We start from the raw sequence: 17,897 nt of genomic DNA, 5'->3' as shown, positions 1-17,897 counted from the left end.
GGAACCAGTCTGTTCTTCCAAGTCCAATTCTAACTGTTGTTTCTTGACCTGTATACAGATTTCTCAGGAGACAGGTCAGGTGGTCTGGTATTCCCATCTCTAGGAATTCTCCACAGTTTGCAGTGATCCACACGGTCAATGGCTTTGGTATAGTCAATAAAGAGAAGTAGATGCTTTTGTGGAACTCTCTCACTTTTTCAATGAACCAACGAAGTTGGCAATTTGATCTCCAGTTCCTCTGCCTTTCCTAAATCCAGTTTGAACATCTGGAAGTTCATGGTTCATGTACTATTGAAGACTATTGGGTTGGAAGATTTTGAGCATTACTTTGCTAGCATGTGAGATGAGTGCAATTGTGCAGTAATCTGAGCATTCTTTGGCCTTTGTCTGGGATAGGAATGAAAACTGATCTTTTCCAGTCCTGTGGCCACTGCTGAGTTTTCCAAATTTGCTGGCATATTGAGTGCAGCACTTTCACAGCATCATCTTTCAGGATCTCAAATAGCTCAACTGGAATTCCATCACCTCCACTAGCTTTGTTCGTAGTGATGCTTTCTAAGGCCCACTTGACGTCACATTCCAGGATGTCTGGCTCTAGGCGAGTGATCACACCATCGTGATTACCTGGGTCGTGAAGATCTATTTTGTATAGTTCTGTGTATTCTTGCCGCCTCTTCTTGAATATCTTCTGCTTCTGTTAGGTCCATACCATTTCTGTCCTTTATTGTGCCCATCTTTGCATGAAATGTTCCCTTGTATCTCTAATTTTCCTGAAGAGATTTCTAATCTTCCCCATTCTATTGTTTTCCTCTATTTCTTTGCACTGATCACTGAGGAAGGCTTTCTTATCTCTCCTTGCTATTCTTTGGAACTCTGCATTCCAATGGGTATATCTTACCTTTTCTCCTTTGCCTTTCACTTGTTTTCTTTTCACAGTGACTTGTAAGGCCTCCTCAAACAACCTTTTTGTATTTCTTTTTCTTGGGGATGGTCTTGATCACTGCCCCCTATACAATGTCACGAACCTCTGTCCATAGTTCATCAGGCACTCTGTCTACCAGATCTAGTCTCTTGAATCTATTTCTCACTTCCACTGTATAATCATAAGGGATTTGATTTAGGTCGTGCCTGAGTGGTCTACTGGTTTTCCCTACTTTCTTCAACTTAAGTCTTAATTTGGTAACGTATAACACATGTAATTGCAGCCATGAAATTAAAAGACACTTACTCCTTGGAAGGGAAGTTATGACCAACCTAGATAGCATATTAAAAACCAGAGATATTACTTTGCTGACTAAGGTCCATCTAGTCAAGGCTATGGTTTTTCCTGTGGTCATGTATGGTTGTGAGAGTTGGACTGTGAAGAAAGCTGAGCGCCAAAGAATTGATGCTTTTGAACTGTGGTGTTGGAGAAGACTCTTGAGAGTCCCTTGGACTGCAAGGAGATCCAATCAGTCCATCCTAAAGGAGATCAGTCCTGGGTGTTCATTGGAAGGACTGATGCTGAGACTGAAACTCCAGTACTTTGGCCACCTCCTGCGAAGAGGTGACTCATTGGAAAAGACTCTGATGCTGGGAAGGATTGGGGGCAGGAGGAGAAAGGGATGACAGAGGATGAGATGGCTGGATGGCATCACCGACTTGATGGACATGAGTTTGAGTGAACTTCAGGAGTTGGTGATGGACAGGGAGGCCTGGCATGCTGCGGTTCATGGGTTGCAAAGAGTCGGACACGACTGAGCAACTGAACTGAACCGAACTGAACACATGTAATGCTGCTGCTACTCGCTTCAGTCATGTCCGACTCTGTGCGACCCCATAGACGGCAGCCAACCAGGCTCCTCCATCCCTGGGATTCTCCAGGCAAGAACACTGGAGTGGGGTGCCATTGCCTTCTCCTGAACACATGTAATAATTCCAAGCAAAAAAGAACTGTAAACTAGGGGCTGCTCCACAATAAGGGATAAAGAGACCACAGCAAGATGCACAGTGACTCTGAAACCCGTCCCCCAGTGTAGTGGCACACAGCTGGGAGGCATCTCACGAGCCCAGAGTTTGTCTTTAAGGGTCAAAGGGTCTGTGCCCCACGTTGGGCACCATCCCAACCCTTGGGACCTGCACCAGAGACAAGGCCCCCAAATACCTCGCTTTAGAAACCAATGGGGCTTATGTCCAGGGTGGGCTGCGTGGATCTGAGATCCTCCTATGAAGGGGTTCAGGTGCGGACTCACTGGTTCCAGAAACCAGCACAGGGGCCAGTTTGCAAAGTGACTGGATTGTACCTGACGGAGATGTGGCTGCTCGTCTGCTGGAGGGACAGATTACCTAGGATTTTTCCTCCTGGGTTTCTGCACTCTGACCCCACCTTGCTGCTGCAAGGGGGAGAGCACACCATCTTTCTAGAGCCAAGAGCCTGCCCCACCCACAATGCTCATCACAGGCCTCTCTAAAGCAGGGGGCATGCCCCATTCCCACCACTCCACCCCCACGATGGAGAACACCGCAGGCGTGCCCCTCCCCAGCACTCTCTCCTTCCCACCTCCCTAAATCAGGGGCAAGCCCCATCCCAGCACTCCCCCCATACCCCCCATGATGGGGAACACCACAGGTGCACCCCTGCCCCTCCCCAGCACTCTCTCCTTCCCACCTCCCTAAATCAGGGGCAAGCCCCGTCCCAGCACTCCCCCCACACCCCCCCCATGATGCGGAACACCACAGGCGCACCCCTGCCCCTCCCCAGCACTCTCTCCTTCCCACCTCCCTAAATCAGGGGCAAGCCCCATCCCAGCACTCCCCCCATGCCCCCCATGATGGGGAACACCACAGGTGCACCCCTGCCCCTTCCCAGCACTCTCTCCTTCCCACCTCCCTAAATCAGGGGCAAGCCCCATCCCAGCACTCCCCCCATACCCCCCATGATGGGGAACACCACAGGTGCACCCCTGCCCCTCCCCAGCACTCTCTCCTTCCCTGCCTCCCTAAATCAGGGCAAGCCCCTTCCCAGCACTCTCTCCTTCCCTGCCTCCATAAATCGGGGCAAGCCCCTCCCCAGCACTCTCTCCTTCCCTGCCTCCCTAAATCGGGGCAAGCCCCTTCCCAGCACTCTCTCCTTCCCTGCCTCCCTAAATCGGGGCAAGCCCCTCCCCAGCACTCTCTCCTTCCCACCTCCCTAAATCAGGGGCAAGCCCCGTCCCAGCACTCCCCCCATACCCCCCATGATGGGGAACACCACAGGTGCACCCCTGCCCCTCCCCAGCACTCTCTCCTTCCCTGCCTCCCTAAATCGGGGCAAGCCCCTTCCCAGCACTCTCTCCTTCCCACCTCCCTAAATCAGGGACAAGCCCCGTCCCAGCACTCCCCCCATACCCCCCATGATGGGGAACACCACAGGTGCACCCCTGCCCCTCCCCAGCACTCTCTCCTTCCCTGCCTCCCTAAATCAGGGGCAAGCCCCTTCCCAGCACTCTCTCCTTCCCACCTCCCTAAATCGGGGCAAGCCCCTTCCCAGCACTCTCACACAGCCACACTAACTCTCTCGAAGAACAGCCTATACAAGGAGCCCTCCTGACTGCCCAGTTCTGGGGGCCAGAGGAGTTTTCACTCCTGGCCCCACAGGACTCGAACAGTCAGAAAGACTGTTCTGGGCAGAATACCACACCCAGGACGCTATATAAAGAGCAAAGGGAAACACCCCTAGTCTGCACAGGAAAAATACCCCATTAATCGTTCCAGACTTCAACCTGAATGGGAGGTTTCATGCCTGCAATACACCTAAAGGCTATATAGGTTCTCTCTGGGAGCATAAACAAGAAAACACCATCTGCGCACCATTGCATCCTCACGACAGCACGCTGGTACATCCCCAGAAAGAAGCCCGTGCACTCATCTGCAGCCCCAGTTCTTCCAACTGCTACCAAGGGGACGCCTCTGGAGCTCGATCTGGAGGTCAGCAGGGTATACAGCCCTGTGCTGTAAGACTTCATGTATCTATCTGATTACTTCAAAAGCTACTGTCTGAGAAACAGGCTTCCAATCAGCCTGAATCCAGGTGCTGACTGAGATCACTCCCTTTAGAACTCCTGGCACACCCTGGACAAGTGAGAGCTATCAAGAATAAATCAGACTACTTAGGCAAGCACATAGGACCCAGAGACTGTCAAGAGCTGGAGCATGGCTGAATGAGCACAGCCCTCTCTTACATAAGGCCTGGTTCTTCAAGACTGGGAGAGGGAGCTTTTTTATCTAATACATAGAAACAATTACACAGAGTCAAGAAAAGGAAAAAACAAAAAACAAAAACAGGAATATATTCCAAGCAAAAGAGTAAGATGAAACCTCAGAGAAAGACCTTAATATAACAGATATAAGTAAAATGCATGATACAGAGTTAAAGAGATGCTTACTGAACTCCAAAGAAGAACGGATGAACACTGTGAGAGCTATAATGGACAGACGGAAAGTATTCTAAAATATTACACGGATGCCACAGAAGCAAAGAACACAATAGCTGAACTGAAAAATACACCAGAGGGGTTCCAGGGCTGACTAGATAAACTAGAATAACAAAACAGCAACCTGGAAGGGCAGCTGAACCCACCCAGACAAGCAGCAAAAAGAGACAAGGATTTTAAAAAGTGAAGATAACGAGACCTGTGAGACTACACCAAGCAGAATAACACTCACATCATAGCGGGCCCCAGAAGGAGAAGAGAGAACAGGGGCAGAAAAATTATTTGAAAAAAGGTGACCATAAACTCCCACAACCTGGGGAAGAAACCATTCAGATCCGGGAAGCAAAGAAAGTGCCAAATAAGATGAACACAATTAATCAAAACATCAAAAAAGGTAAACATAAAGAGAGAATCTTAAAAGCTGCAAGAGAAAAACAAATTGTTGTATAAACAGGAACTCCCACAAGACCATCTGCTGATTTTCCAGGAGAAACTCTGCAAGTCAAAAGAGAATAACACAACATACTTAAAGTGACGACAGGGGAAAACCTACAACCAAGAACACTCTATCATTCAGAACTGAAGGGGAGATTTTTTAAAAAGTCTTCTAAACAAGCAAAAGCTAAAGGAGTTCATCAGGATTCCCCAGTGGCTCAGTGGTAAAGAATGCATCACCAATGCAGGAGATGGGGGTTCAAAAAGAGTTAGGAAGATCCCCTGGAGGAGGAAATGGCAACCCACTCCAGTATTCTTGCCAGGGAAATGCCACTGATAGAGGAGCCTGACAGGCTGCAGTCCACAGGGCTGCAAAGGAGTCGGACTCGACTTAGTGACCAAACAACAATGAAAAGGAGTTCATCATCACTTAACAACACCCACAAGAAGCGTTAATGGGTCTTCTTTAAGCTGAAAAGAACCGGCACTAACCAATGAAAACCATGACGGCAAAAACCTCACCGGTAAGAGCAAATCTACGGTAAAAGAAGCAGATTAACCACAACCACGGGTAAGAGGGTTAAAAGATAAAGTAGCAAAATCAATTAAAACCACATAATTAGTTAACGGGTACACAAAAAGATGTAAAATATGACATCAAAACATAAAACATGACTGAGGGGAATAAAAATGCAAGTTTTCAGAATGTGTCCAAATTTAAGTTGCTACCAACTTAAACTAGACTGCTATATATATAGATCATCACATGTAAACCTCATGGCAACCACAAAAATATATATATATACAGTAGATACACAAGAGATGAGAATGGAATCTAAACATAACACTAGAGAAATTCATCAAACCACAAGAGAAACAAGCAAGCGATGAAGAAAGGAGGAGACAGAAATTACAGAAACAGCCAGAAAACAAACAACAGAATGACCTAAGTACACACCTATTAATAAGTATATACCTATTAATATTTATTTTCAATGTAATTGGACCAAATTATCTGGTTAAAAGCTATAGGTTGGCTGAATGGATGAATTTTTAAAAATTAAAAAATAAAAGGCTAACTTATATGTTACCAAGAAGAGACTTAGTTCAGGTTTAAGGACATGAAGACTGAAGGCAGAGGGATGGAAAAAGATATTCAAAGAGAAATGAAAAGAAAGCTCGTACAGCTATACTTAACATTAGACACAACAGACTTTAAAACAAAGAACATAACAGAAGACAGAGAAAAGCATTATATAATATAAAGGGGTCGATTCAACAAGAGGATATAACATTTGTAAATATGTACACACCTAACATAGGGACACTTAAATGTATAAGGCAACTATTAACAGATCTACATGGAAAATCCGACAGCAGTACAATTGTTGGAGACTACCCCATTTACATCAATGGGGAAACAACAGCTTGAAATGAACCATTAGACCTGGCTGGTTTGAGAGAAATACACAGAGTATTCCACCGCAAAACAGCAGAACACACACTCTCCTCAAGGGCGTGCAGGGCATTCTCAAGACTCGGCCACATGCTGGGCCACAAAACAAGTCTCAATAATCTGCTTGAAATAATATCACACAATTTCTATCAAAATTCTAATGGCATTTTGCACAGACTAGAATAATTCTAAAATCCGTATGGAATCAAAGTCCCCAAATAGCCAAAGCAATCTTGAGGAAGGAAAGAAGGGAGGAATGAACAAAGCTGTGGGTGTCATGCTCCCTGATTCCAAACCATGCTAATGGAAACAGGACGATGCTGGCAGGAGACACACAGATCAATGGAGCAGAACAGAGAGCCAGGAAACAAACCCACACGGGAATGGACAGCTGATTTACACAAGAGTGCCGGGAAAAACACCAATCACCTCAGAAATGCAGGTGACACCACCCTTATGGCAGAAAGCGAAGAGGAACTAAAGAGCCTCTTGATGAAAGTGAAAGAGGAGAGTGAAAAAGTTGGCTTAACACTCGACATTCAGAAAACTGTGATCATGGCATCCAGTCCCATCACTTCATGGCAAATAGATGGGGAAACAGTGGAAACAGTGACAGACTATTTTTTTGGCTCCAAAATCACTGCAGATGGTGACTGCAGCCATGAAATTAAAAGATGCGTGCTCCTTGGAAGAAAAGTAATGACCAAACTAGACAGCATATTAAAAAGCAGAGACATTACTTTGCCAACAAAGGTCCATGTAGTCATAGCTATGGTTTTTCCAGTAGTCATGTATGCATGTGAGAGTTGGACTGTAAAGAAAGCTGAGCACTAAAGAATTGATGCTTTTGAACTGTGGTGTTGGAGAAGACTCTTGAGAGTCCCTTGGATTGCAAGGAGATCCAACCAGTCCATCCTAAAGGAGATCAGTCCTGGATGTTCATTGGAAGGACTGATGCTGAGGCTGAAACTCCAATACTTTGGCCACCTGATGCAAAGAACTGTCTCATTAGAAAAGACCCTGATGCTGAGAAAGATTGAAGGCAGGAGGAGAAGGGGATGGCAGAGGATGAGATGGTTGGATGGCATCACCAACTCGATGGACATTGAGTTTGAATAAGCTCCAGGTGTTGGCAATGGACAGGGAGGCGATGGACAGGGAGGGTTGCAAAGAGTCAGACACAACTGAGCGACTGAACTAAACTGAATTTACAACAAAGGAGGCGAGAATATTCAATAGGAAAGGGCAATCTCTTTGATAAATAGTACTTTGATAAATAGTCACATGCAAGAGAATTAAACTGGATTACTATCTTACACCATACACAAAAATCAACTCAAAATGGATTAAAAACTTGAACGTAACATCAGAAACCATAAAACTCCTAGAGGAACACACAGTCACTATGTTCCTTCTCATCACTCTTAGAGATATTTTTGGATCTGATTCAAAGGTAATGGCAACAAAAGCAAACATAAACAAGACTAAAAAGCTTTGGTACAGCAAAGGAAACCATCAACCAAACCAAAAGTCAACCTACAGAATAGAAGATATTCGCAAGTCATACATCCAATAAAGCACTAATATCCAGAACATATAAAGAATTCATACAACTAAACAAGAACAACAAAACCCAACTCTACAGTAGGCAGAGGTGCATAAAGAGATGCTCATCATCACCAACTATTAGGGAAATGCAAATCAAAACCACAATGAGATATCATCACATATTTGTCAGAAGGGCTATTATCAAAAAGACACGTACTGGAAATTTTTAAGAGAAAAAGGAACCCTTATACACTGTGAGTAAGCATGTAATTTAGTGCAGCCACTGTGTAAAACAATGTGACAGTTCCTCAAATAATTAATAACATACCTCATAGGTACTAGAACCATATGATCTAGTTATTCCACTTCTGGATATTTATCTACAGGAAACAAAAACACCAACTAAAAGGGAGAGATGCCTCCTTATGTTCACTGTAACACTGTTTAAAACAGTCAGACATGGAAATCACCTAAGTGTCCATCAGGGGATGAAGAGATAAAGAAGACGTGTACGTACACGCGACAGAGTACTTCTCAGTCATAGGAGAGAAGGGAATGCTGCAATTTACGACAGCATGCGCGGGCTGTGGGGCAAAGTGAAGTCAGTCAGTCAGAGAAAGACCAACACCCTATGATTTCACTTAAACGAAGAATCTAAAAAATCAAAACAAACGAACAAAGAAAACAAAACTCGCAGTAACAGACTGGTGGTTGTCAAACGGAAAGAGGGTTCGCGTGTTAGTGAAAAGGGTGAAGGGGTCAATTATATGCTAACAGATGATAACGAGACGCTGGGATGATCACTTCATAGGGTACACCAGTTTTACTGGAATTAAAACAAACGAACAAAAAACTATCCTAACAACAAAAAGAGGTAGGAAGGGAGGAAGGGAAAAAGGTTAATTCATTTGTCAAAAAAGGGAACAAGTCTAAGTAACCACGTACTTTGTAACAGAGATTCAAAAGATATGAAATAAAAAATGACCAAACTGCAGGGAGAAACAGAGTCACAATTATAATCAGAGGTTTCAACACCCCCTCTCAATAACTGATAGGATAGGAAGACAGAAATGAGTAAAGAAACTATCAACCATCATGACCCGTCCCTTATAGAACAGTGCAAACAGCAAGCACAGAACATGAAGTGCGTGCGGAAGAGGTACCGAGACAGATCACACTCTGCCATGAAACAGGCACCCACAGATTTAAGAGGATCCGAGTCACATAAAGTCAGATCTGAGAGAACAATGGAACTGAATTTGAAATTAATAACAAAAATTTCTCTTAAAAGAAAAAGCTTCTTGGAAACTAAATAGTAGACTTTAGAAGACTACATGGGTCAAGGGAGAAGTCAAAAGTGAAACTAAAATGTATTCTGAACTGAAAAAAAAAATGAAAATAAGCATCAGAGAATTTTTTGAAATGCAGCTAAAACAGTACTCAGAGAAAACTGAGAACACTACAGAAGAAGATGGTCTTAATCTCAACTTCTGCTTTATTAATTCAGAGAAGAAAGAGTAAATGAAGCCCAGGTCAAATGGGAAAAAATTAATAGATTGCAGAGCAGAAATCAATGCAATAGAAAACAGAATATCAATAGAGACAATGACTGAAATCAAAAACTGGTTCCCAGATAACATCAGTAAAACTGAGAAATCTCTAGCCAGTCTGATCAGGGAAAAAGTTAGTCAGTTAGTTAGTTAATTCAGTCGCTCAGTCGTATCCGACTCTTCGCGACCCCATGAATCGCAGCACGCCAGGCCTCCCTGTCCATCACCAACTCCGGGAGTTTACCCAAACTCATGTCCATCGAGTCGGTGATGCCATCCAGCCATCTCATCCTCGGTCGTCCCCTTCTCCTCCTGCCCCCAACCCCTCCCAGCATCAGAGTCTTTTCCAGTGAGTCAACGCTTAGATAAGACCACTACAGATTCTCCAAATAGGAAAAAACAATAAGGCGAAATAATAAACAACACTAAAAATTAATGGACAACTTAGAAAAAAATGAACAAATTCCTGAAAGGCACCAAAGTTCACTCAAGAAGAAAAAGATAATCTGAATAGCTCTCTGTTTGAAAAATTAAATTTATAACTAAAAACCTTCTCCTGAAGAAAACTCTAGACCAAGATTATTTCACTGCTGAATTCTATCAAACATCTAAGCAAGAAATAAACCCAATTCTACATAAACTTCTTCAGAAAATTGAAGAGAAATACTTCCCAACTTGTATAATGAAGCCAGAATAACTCTGATACCAAAACCAGACAATATTAAAACAAAAGGGCTCTAGAGCAAAATCCCTCAGCAACACTGATAAATAAATTCTCCAAAAACTAATTTTTAGCAAACTGAATCCAGTGATATAAATAAGGGATAATACAAAAAAAGATGAAGTGGGATTTAATGTAGGAATACAAGTCGCATTTTGTTTTTTTTTTAGCAAACATCAAATGTTTCAAACACCTGAAAATCGATGAATACATTTCAACATGTTACCAAACTGAGAAGAAAAAACAACATAATTATCTAAGCAGAAGAAGACAGACCAGCTGACAAAATCCAATGTTAATGAACAAAGTCTTAGCTAGGCAGGAACAGAAGGGAATTTTCACAAGCGTATAGAAGATATCTACCAAAGTTAACATCATAACGAATGCTGAAAGACAATGCTTTTCCCCTAAAATCAGGAACAAGACACGGATGTCTGCTGTCAGTACTTCTACTGAATTTTGCACTGGGGGTTTTAGCTATTGTTAGAAGGCAAGAAAAATAAATAAAAGGCATCCAAACTGGAAAAGAAGAACAAAAAATCTCTTTGTTTACAAATAATATAATCATCTATGTAGAAAAGTCAATGGAATCTACAAGGAAAGGGCAAATAAGTATGTTTTGCAAAGTTTACGTTATGAGATTAACATATATAATAACCATGAACAGTGGAAAATGGAAAACTAGGAAAAATGCTACTTAAAAGAACATCCAAAAATATGAAATACACATAACTCTGAAAGGTCTATACACTGAAAACTGTAAGATTATTCAGAAAAGAAAATACACCATGTTTATGGTGTATATATAAAGCTCCACTACAATATGGTGTATAATAAAGCTCCAATACTGTTAAAATATACATTTTTCCGAAATTTACCTATATATATATATTTAATGCATTCCAATAAAAACTCAGTAGCCTCTTTTTTAAAAACTGATGAGTTGTTCTAAACTACATATGGAAATGCACAAGAATTAAAATAGTCAAAACAATTTGGGGGGAAAAAAGCACAAAGAGAAACTACACTATCTAACTTTGAGATTACTAGAAAGTCACAGTAATCAAAATAGTGTTACTGGTGTCACGGTGGACAAGGAAATGGATGGGACAGATCAAGAGTGTAGAAACAGACTTACTCATTACGGTCAACTGATTTTCAACAAAACAGTAAAGAAAGCTTAATCCTGTCTAAAAATGTTGATGGAATAAATGGATATCCATTAACAACAACAACAACAAAACTGACTTTAATCTATAGCTTGTCCCATATACAAAAATTAACTAAAAATGGGTCATAGATGTAAATATGAACGCATAAAAGTATAAAACTTCCAGATGCAAAGACAGGAGAAAACACCTTTGGATCAGGCAAAGATTTCTTTTTTAGATATAATACGAAAAACCTAACGTGCTAAAGAAAAAACTGATATATTGAACTTTACTTTTAGGTAGAATAAATGATGCATTTTCAGCATTAAGAGGAAAAGCTGACATGCTCCTTGTTTTCCTCTGGGTTTCCAACCATTGTTCAACTGTTATCTCTCAAGGTTTCCTCTTTGAAAGGCAACACTACCCACTTAGACCACTTCCTCTCAATCTATCACCCTTCCCTAGCCCCCTTTTCCATGCCCCACATTCTCCTGCCTTTTTTAATCATCTTAGCATTTGTCTCCTTCTATGGACTCCGGGAGTTGGTGATGGACAGGGAGCCCTGGCATGCTGCGGTTCATGGGGTCACAAAGAGTCGGACACGACTGAGCGACTGAACTGAGCTGATCCCTCACCTTGACACTTCAATATACACGTTGATGATTCCTCCTTTGTCCTGACCTCACAAATTCTGTATCTTCTTACCCATTAATCCTATCTCTTGTTCCTTTCAGTACCTTACTTTCCTAAAGAGAATAATTCCAGTTAAACATAGTCTATAAAACATGGCTAGTTTTCCACTCCTTTCCAAAATCCCACTGACATACAAGATAGTTCAAGTGTAAATTTACAATCGCAAAGAAGATAGAAAAGGCAACAATCACAGATAAGACATGCCAATAAAAATCTTGGAAAATATTATAAAAGCAGGTAAGGGGTAACTGAGCAGCATCAGGAAAAGCTGAAACACAAGTGTCCTACAAAGTAGAGGTCAAGAAGAAAAGGCCTTGTGATAGGAGGGGAAACTGGAGGAAAGCGCGCGAAGAGGCCGAACTCCCGGGCATGGTGGCCACGGCTCACGCCGGCGCCTGAGAGCGGGGAGCTGCTAAGTGAGTCTGTTCTGAGAGTTCTTGTCCAAAGGAGAAACCTTTTCTTTCCTTTTTAATGGGGCTTTCCTCGTGGCTCAGCAGGAAAAGAATCCGCCTGCAATGTGGGAGACCTGGGTTCGATCCCTGGGTTGGGAAGATCCCCTGGAGAAGGGAAAGGCTCCCCACTCCAGTATTCGGACCTGGGGAATTCTCCATGGAGCTGTATTAGTTCATGGGGTTGCAAAGAGTTACAATCTATTGCAGTAATCATTTCACAATATACATAAACCATCACACTATAAACCTTAAATCTATACACCGATGTATGTCAATGATATCTCAATAAGACTCTGGGGGGCAGGGAGAAGAAAAGACCAATCTACATGGCCAGATAACTCCAGGAAAGCCCGGGAACTGGGAGGAAATGAAGGAAATGGAGAGGGCGCTGAAACAGGAGGATCGGTTCAGGCTACATAAGGAACAGCCAGGATTCTAGGGCCTACTGCTCAGCCCACAGACAGGCAACTATTCCTCCCCCAGAGCAGACAAAAACAAGCAGAAAACATTAACCAGAGAGCCTCTGGATGCAGAGACACCAGGCAGCTTACCAAACCAGGAGGATTAACTAAAACATGGCTCTCTGAACACTCAACCTACTTTCTCTACATATTCCCATAACAGAGTAGTCACACAAAATACAGGACACCAGTGAAATCTGAATAGCGGACAAAAAATAGTCCTTAGTGTATGCATCCCTGGAGGAGGAAAAGGCAGCCCACTCCAGTGTTCTTGCCTGGAGAATCCCACGGACAGAGGGGCCTGGCGGGTCGCAGAGAGTGGGACACGACTGGGCACACACAGGCTATGCATTTCTCATTTCTGTGTGCAGATTTAACTGATGATCTATATTTTAATTTGCTACATCCGGCAACCCTACCTTCAGACTAGAACCTAGAGAAATGTTCTTTGGGGAACCTCACTGGCCCAGGAAAGGAAGTTAAAGATATTCACATTAGGAGTTCTCAGAGAAATCAAAGATCTTTCCCAGATCACACATACCACACACACACACATTCCCCATAAGAAACAGCATTTCCTCTACAATTTACTCAGATCTTAACACCCGTGAGTGCAAGAAACACACTAATTCTGACTTTCCAAAGTAAAATAAAATTTTCTTAACTTTGAATAAATACAGTGAAATGTGAAGTCAGACAATGGAAACAGAGCAAAAACCCAAGAACTATTAAGGTGTGTAATATTTCACCTTTAATGCCTTCAAAGGAAAATGAGCAGTAGAATACTGACCTTTATTTTTATAGCCCTTAATTTTTAATTTTATAAATTTTATAAAATGAATAATAATAATATAACCTTTACGTTAAAAAACCATATTGCTCATTCAAAGAATTTTGTGTCATTAAATCATCTGTATATTAGCATTTTAGTAATGAAATGACAGCAAAGAACACCTACACATTAAAATATTCCATGTGACTATACTAATGACTCACAGAAGAATTCAAGGAAGGTGGGTTATAAAGAAAGTTTGTGCCAAAAGGATAAAACCACAGGGCTCAAGGGACCCAAGGAAGTAGGGTACTTAAGAAAATGGTTCTCAAAGGTGACTAATCATTAGAATAATCTGGACATCTACTGGGGAAAAAAAGATTTCAAAGCTCAAAAATTTCAGACCTAATGACCCAGAATACTGGGAGACGGACCCAAATCTTAGAGTCTGTGAAACTCTCCCCATGCGATTCTGATGGACAACAGGATTTCGGAGCCACTGCTTTGGAATGCTGACTTAGGCGTGCTCATTCACCAGCGTGATCTATTTGCTTTAAGGACAATTCGAAGCTACAGACGATAAATGACGAGAGTATGCTTCTTACCTTGGATACATTGCTGACATAATTCATTTGGATAGTACTTTCCTTATCAACTTGATTACAAAGGTTCTGTAAAGTAGACGCATATTCTTTATCACTTTTTATTCTCAGGGCCATGAATTTCTTCACTGTTTCCAGTAACCGTAATTCCCAGTCTTGCAATTTTAACACAGCTTCGTGTGAATTCTTCAGGTCACTCCCAAACCCCATCTTTGTAAGGCACTGTCTTATCCTCCACACCGCACAACTGAGCCTTCTAATCAGCACATATCTGTGTACGTAAACAAAAGGAAAAGAATCTTAAATCAAAAGCAAATTAATCTTCAAAGCAAAGTTATGGCCCATTTTTTTAGAATGAAAAAAAAAAAAAATCATTACAATAGAATGTTTTCCCCCAAAGATCAGGAACAAGATGAGAATGTCCAATCTCGGCACTTTGATTCAACCTTGTTCTAGTCAGTACAATGAAGGAAATGAAACACTTTCCATTGAAACTGGGAAGGAAGAAATGAAACTATATTTATTTACGGATGATATGACACTGTATCTAGAAAATCCTAAGAAGTACAATTTTACAAGTATTACAACTAATAAATGAGCTCGGTAATATTACAGGGTACTAGATCAATATACAAATAGCAAATGTATTTCTATACTCTAGCAATGACCAACCTGAAAATAAAACTTAAAAACAATTCCATTTACAACAGCATCAAAAAGAATAAAATATTTAGGAATAAATTTTGCAAAATAAACACAAAACTTAACTCTTAAAATTATAACACATTGTTGAAAAATGCAAAGAAAACCTAAATAAATGGAAAGATTCATGTTAATGGATTCAAAAGACTTAATATTGTTAAACAGGCAATCCTGTTCAATTTGATCACCAATTTAACTCAATCCACAGTAAAATATAAGCTAGCTTTTTTTTTTTTCCAGAAATTGATAAACTAATCCTAAAATTTACTTAGAAATGCAAAGGAGCCAGAACAGTCGACCAAACAAAAAACCAAAACACCATGAAGAAAAAGAACAAAGTCGGAGGACTCAGAACTCAGGGCCATGTCTATTCAACGGAGGGAAAAAAGTCTCAACTACAGATGCTGGGACGACTGAATTCCACATGCAGAAGACTTCAGCAGGATGCCTCCTTACACCACACACAAAACAATTTACTCGAAAGAAATCACAGATTCAAACAGCTAAAACTGTGAAACTCTCAGAAGCAAATAAGCAGTAAATCCGTGACCTGGGCTCAGACAATGGCTTCTAGATATGACACCAAAAGTACAAGAAACAAAATAAAAATATATAAATTTTGTTTCATCAAAATTTAAAACTTCTATACTTCAAAGGCCAACATCAAGTAAGTGATAATGCCACAGAATGGGAGAAAACACTCACAAATCACGTGTCTGATAAGGAATATCTGCCTGGATTACACAAAGATCTCTTAAAGTCAGCAACAATGTGACAAACTAATTAAAATGGGCAGAAGGCAGATACGACAGACATTCCTCCAAACAAGATCTACAGACGTCCACTAAGCACGCGGAAAGGTGTGCAGCTTCACTGGCCATCGGGAGAATGCCAACCAAGACCGCAATGAGATGTCATTTCATATCTCTAAGATGTCTAGAACAAAAAGACAGATAATATCTAATGTTGGAGACTGTGAGAGCAGTCTCTGAAGAAATCAGAACCATCATATATTGGTGGTATAAACTTAAAATAGGCAGTTCCTCAAAAATTAAACACAGAGTTATCATATTTGACCAAGAAATTCCACTCTTAGGCATATACTCAAGAGAAATAAAAACATATGCCCACACAAAAACCTGTGTATGAATATCTGCCAAAGAGTCATCAACTGATGCATGGATAAATGAAGTATAACTATACAAGGAAACATTATTTGACAATGAAAAGGAACAGATACGAGGCACGGCATGGATAAACCTTGCAAACATTCTATGTGAAGAAGTCAAACACAAAGACTGACACGTGTCCTCTTATATGAAATGTCCAAAATCTATCTTTAGAGACATAAATCGGATTAGTATTTGACTAAAGCTGGCAATGGAGAAGGCAATGGCAACCCCCTCCAGTACTCTTGCCTGGAAAATCCTATGGACAGAGGAGCCTGGTAGGCTACAGTCCCTGGGGTCGCCAAGAGTCCCACATGACTGAGTGACTTCACTTTCACTTTTCACTTTCATGCACTGGAGAAGGAAATGGCAACCCACTCCAGTGTTCTTGCCTGGAGAATCCCAGGGACGGCGGAGCCTGGTGGGCTGCCGTCTATGGGGTCACACAGAGTCTCGGACACGACTGAAGCAACTTAGCAGCAGCAAAGCTGGCAAATGTGGGCAGAAATGAAGGGCGACTGCTAATGGGTAATGGATTTCCTTTTGTGGTGAGGAGAGTGCTCCAAAATTGATTGTGGCAATGGTTGCACAACTCTGTGAACAATAAAAGCCACTAAATTGTACAATTTAAATGGGTGCATTATTCAGCATGTGAGTTGTATCTCAGTTGTTTACAAAATCACTAGAGCATAACTTGTAATCATCTAAAGGTCAGTGGGCTTCCCTGATGGCATAAGGACACTCCTTAAGGACGCTGTTCCACAGAAGCAGTCGCCACTGAGGACTCTGTGTCTTGGTTAACATGGCCACTAATTAGGAAACGTAGAGTAATTAATGGGCTTCCCTGGTGGCTCAGCTGGTAAAGAATCCACCTGCAATGCAGGAGACCCCGGTTCAATTCCTGGGTCAGGAAGATCCCAGGGAGAAGAGATAGGCTACCCACTTCAGTATTCTTGGGCTTCCCTGGTATCCAGATGGTAAAGAATCTGCCTGCAGCCTGGGTTCAGTCCCTGGGTTGGGAAGATCCCCTGGAGGAGGGCATGGCAACCCACTCCAGTATTCCTGCCTGGAGAATCCCTATGGACAAAGCGGCCTGACAGGTTACAGTCCATGGCGTCACAAGGAGTCAGACACGACTGACTGACTAAGCCCAAAGGTCAATTATCAGAAAATTACCCCAAATCTATTCCTGCTGGTTTGATATAAATCCCAAGAACTATGATAAAATTTATTTTCCCCTCCAGCCTCCTAGAATTTCAGGCAGTCAATATTTCAGGGTCAGTTATAAGAAAGAAACAAAACACATCTTTAATTTTTAGGCCTGGCTCATATCAGAAGTCAATTTAATTGAGCTGAAATCCTCTAGGCTAATCAGAAAAAATGAGATTTATCTCTCTAACCTCAGTGATACACATTTAAAATGATAAAACTGTGAGTTTTCCAAATAGGAAGCAAATTTCAATCTTTTCCCAACTGAAAACTGTTCAGTTTTATTCTCAAACAAGTGGGGGGTAGGAGGGAAAGATGGTGGGAAAATATACTTCATCAAGGTTTCCAAAGTACCAACCAGGACACTAAATGGACCTTAACATAAATAAGTCAACAACAAGTAGCTGACTTTTCCACTTTAAGATCAAGTAGGAGAATTCCAGGGGCTTCCCTGGCAGCTCAGTTGGCAAGGAATCTGCCTGCAATGCAGGAGACCCCAGTTCGATTCCTGGGGTGGGAAGATCT

At 41.8% G+C, this 17,897-nt stretch overlaps 1 protein-coding gene across 1 annotated transcript in view; it reads right to left on the bottom strand.

Moving 5' to 3' along the window:
• FER (FER tyrosine kinase) overlaps positions 1–17,897 on the bottom strand; it is a 459,494-nt gene that overhangs the window by 405,316 nt on the left and 36,281 nt on the right. Inside the window, exon 2 of the mRNA XM_052643475.1 lies at positions 14,296–14,563. Coding sequence (XP_052499435.1) covers positions 14,296–14,502 — 207 coding nt within the window. The 5' untranslated portion in view covers positions 14,503–14,563. The remainder of the gene's footprint in view (positions 1–14,295; positions 14,564–17,897) is intronic.

Source organism: Budorcas taxicolor, chromosome 7 (assembly GCF_023091745.1).
Source record: "Budorcas taxicolor isolate Tak-1 chromosome 7, Takin1.1, whole genome shotgun sequence".
NCBI lineage: Eukaryota > Metazoa > Chordata > Mammalia > Artiodactyla > Bovidae > Budorcas > Budorcas taxicolor.
The sequence above is the reverse complement of the archived record's forward strand: the minus strand, read 5'-3'. Positions and strand labels throughout refer to the sequence as shown.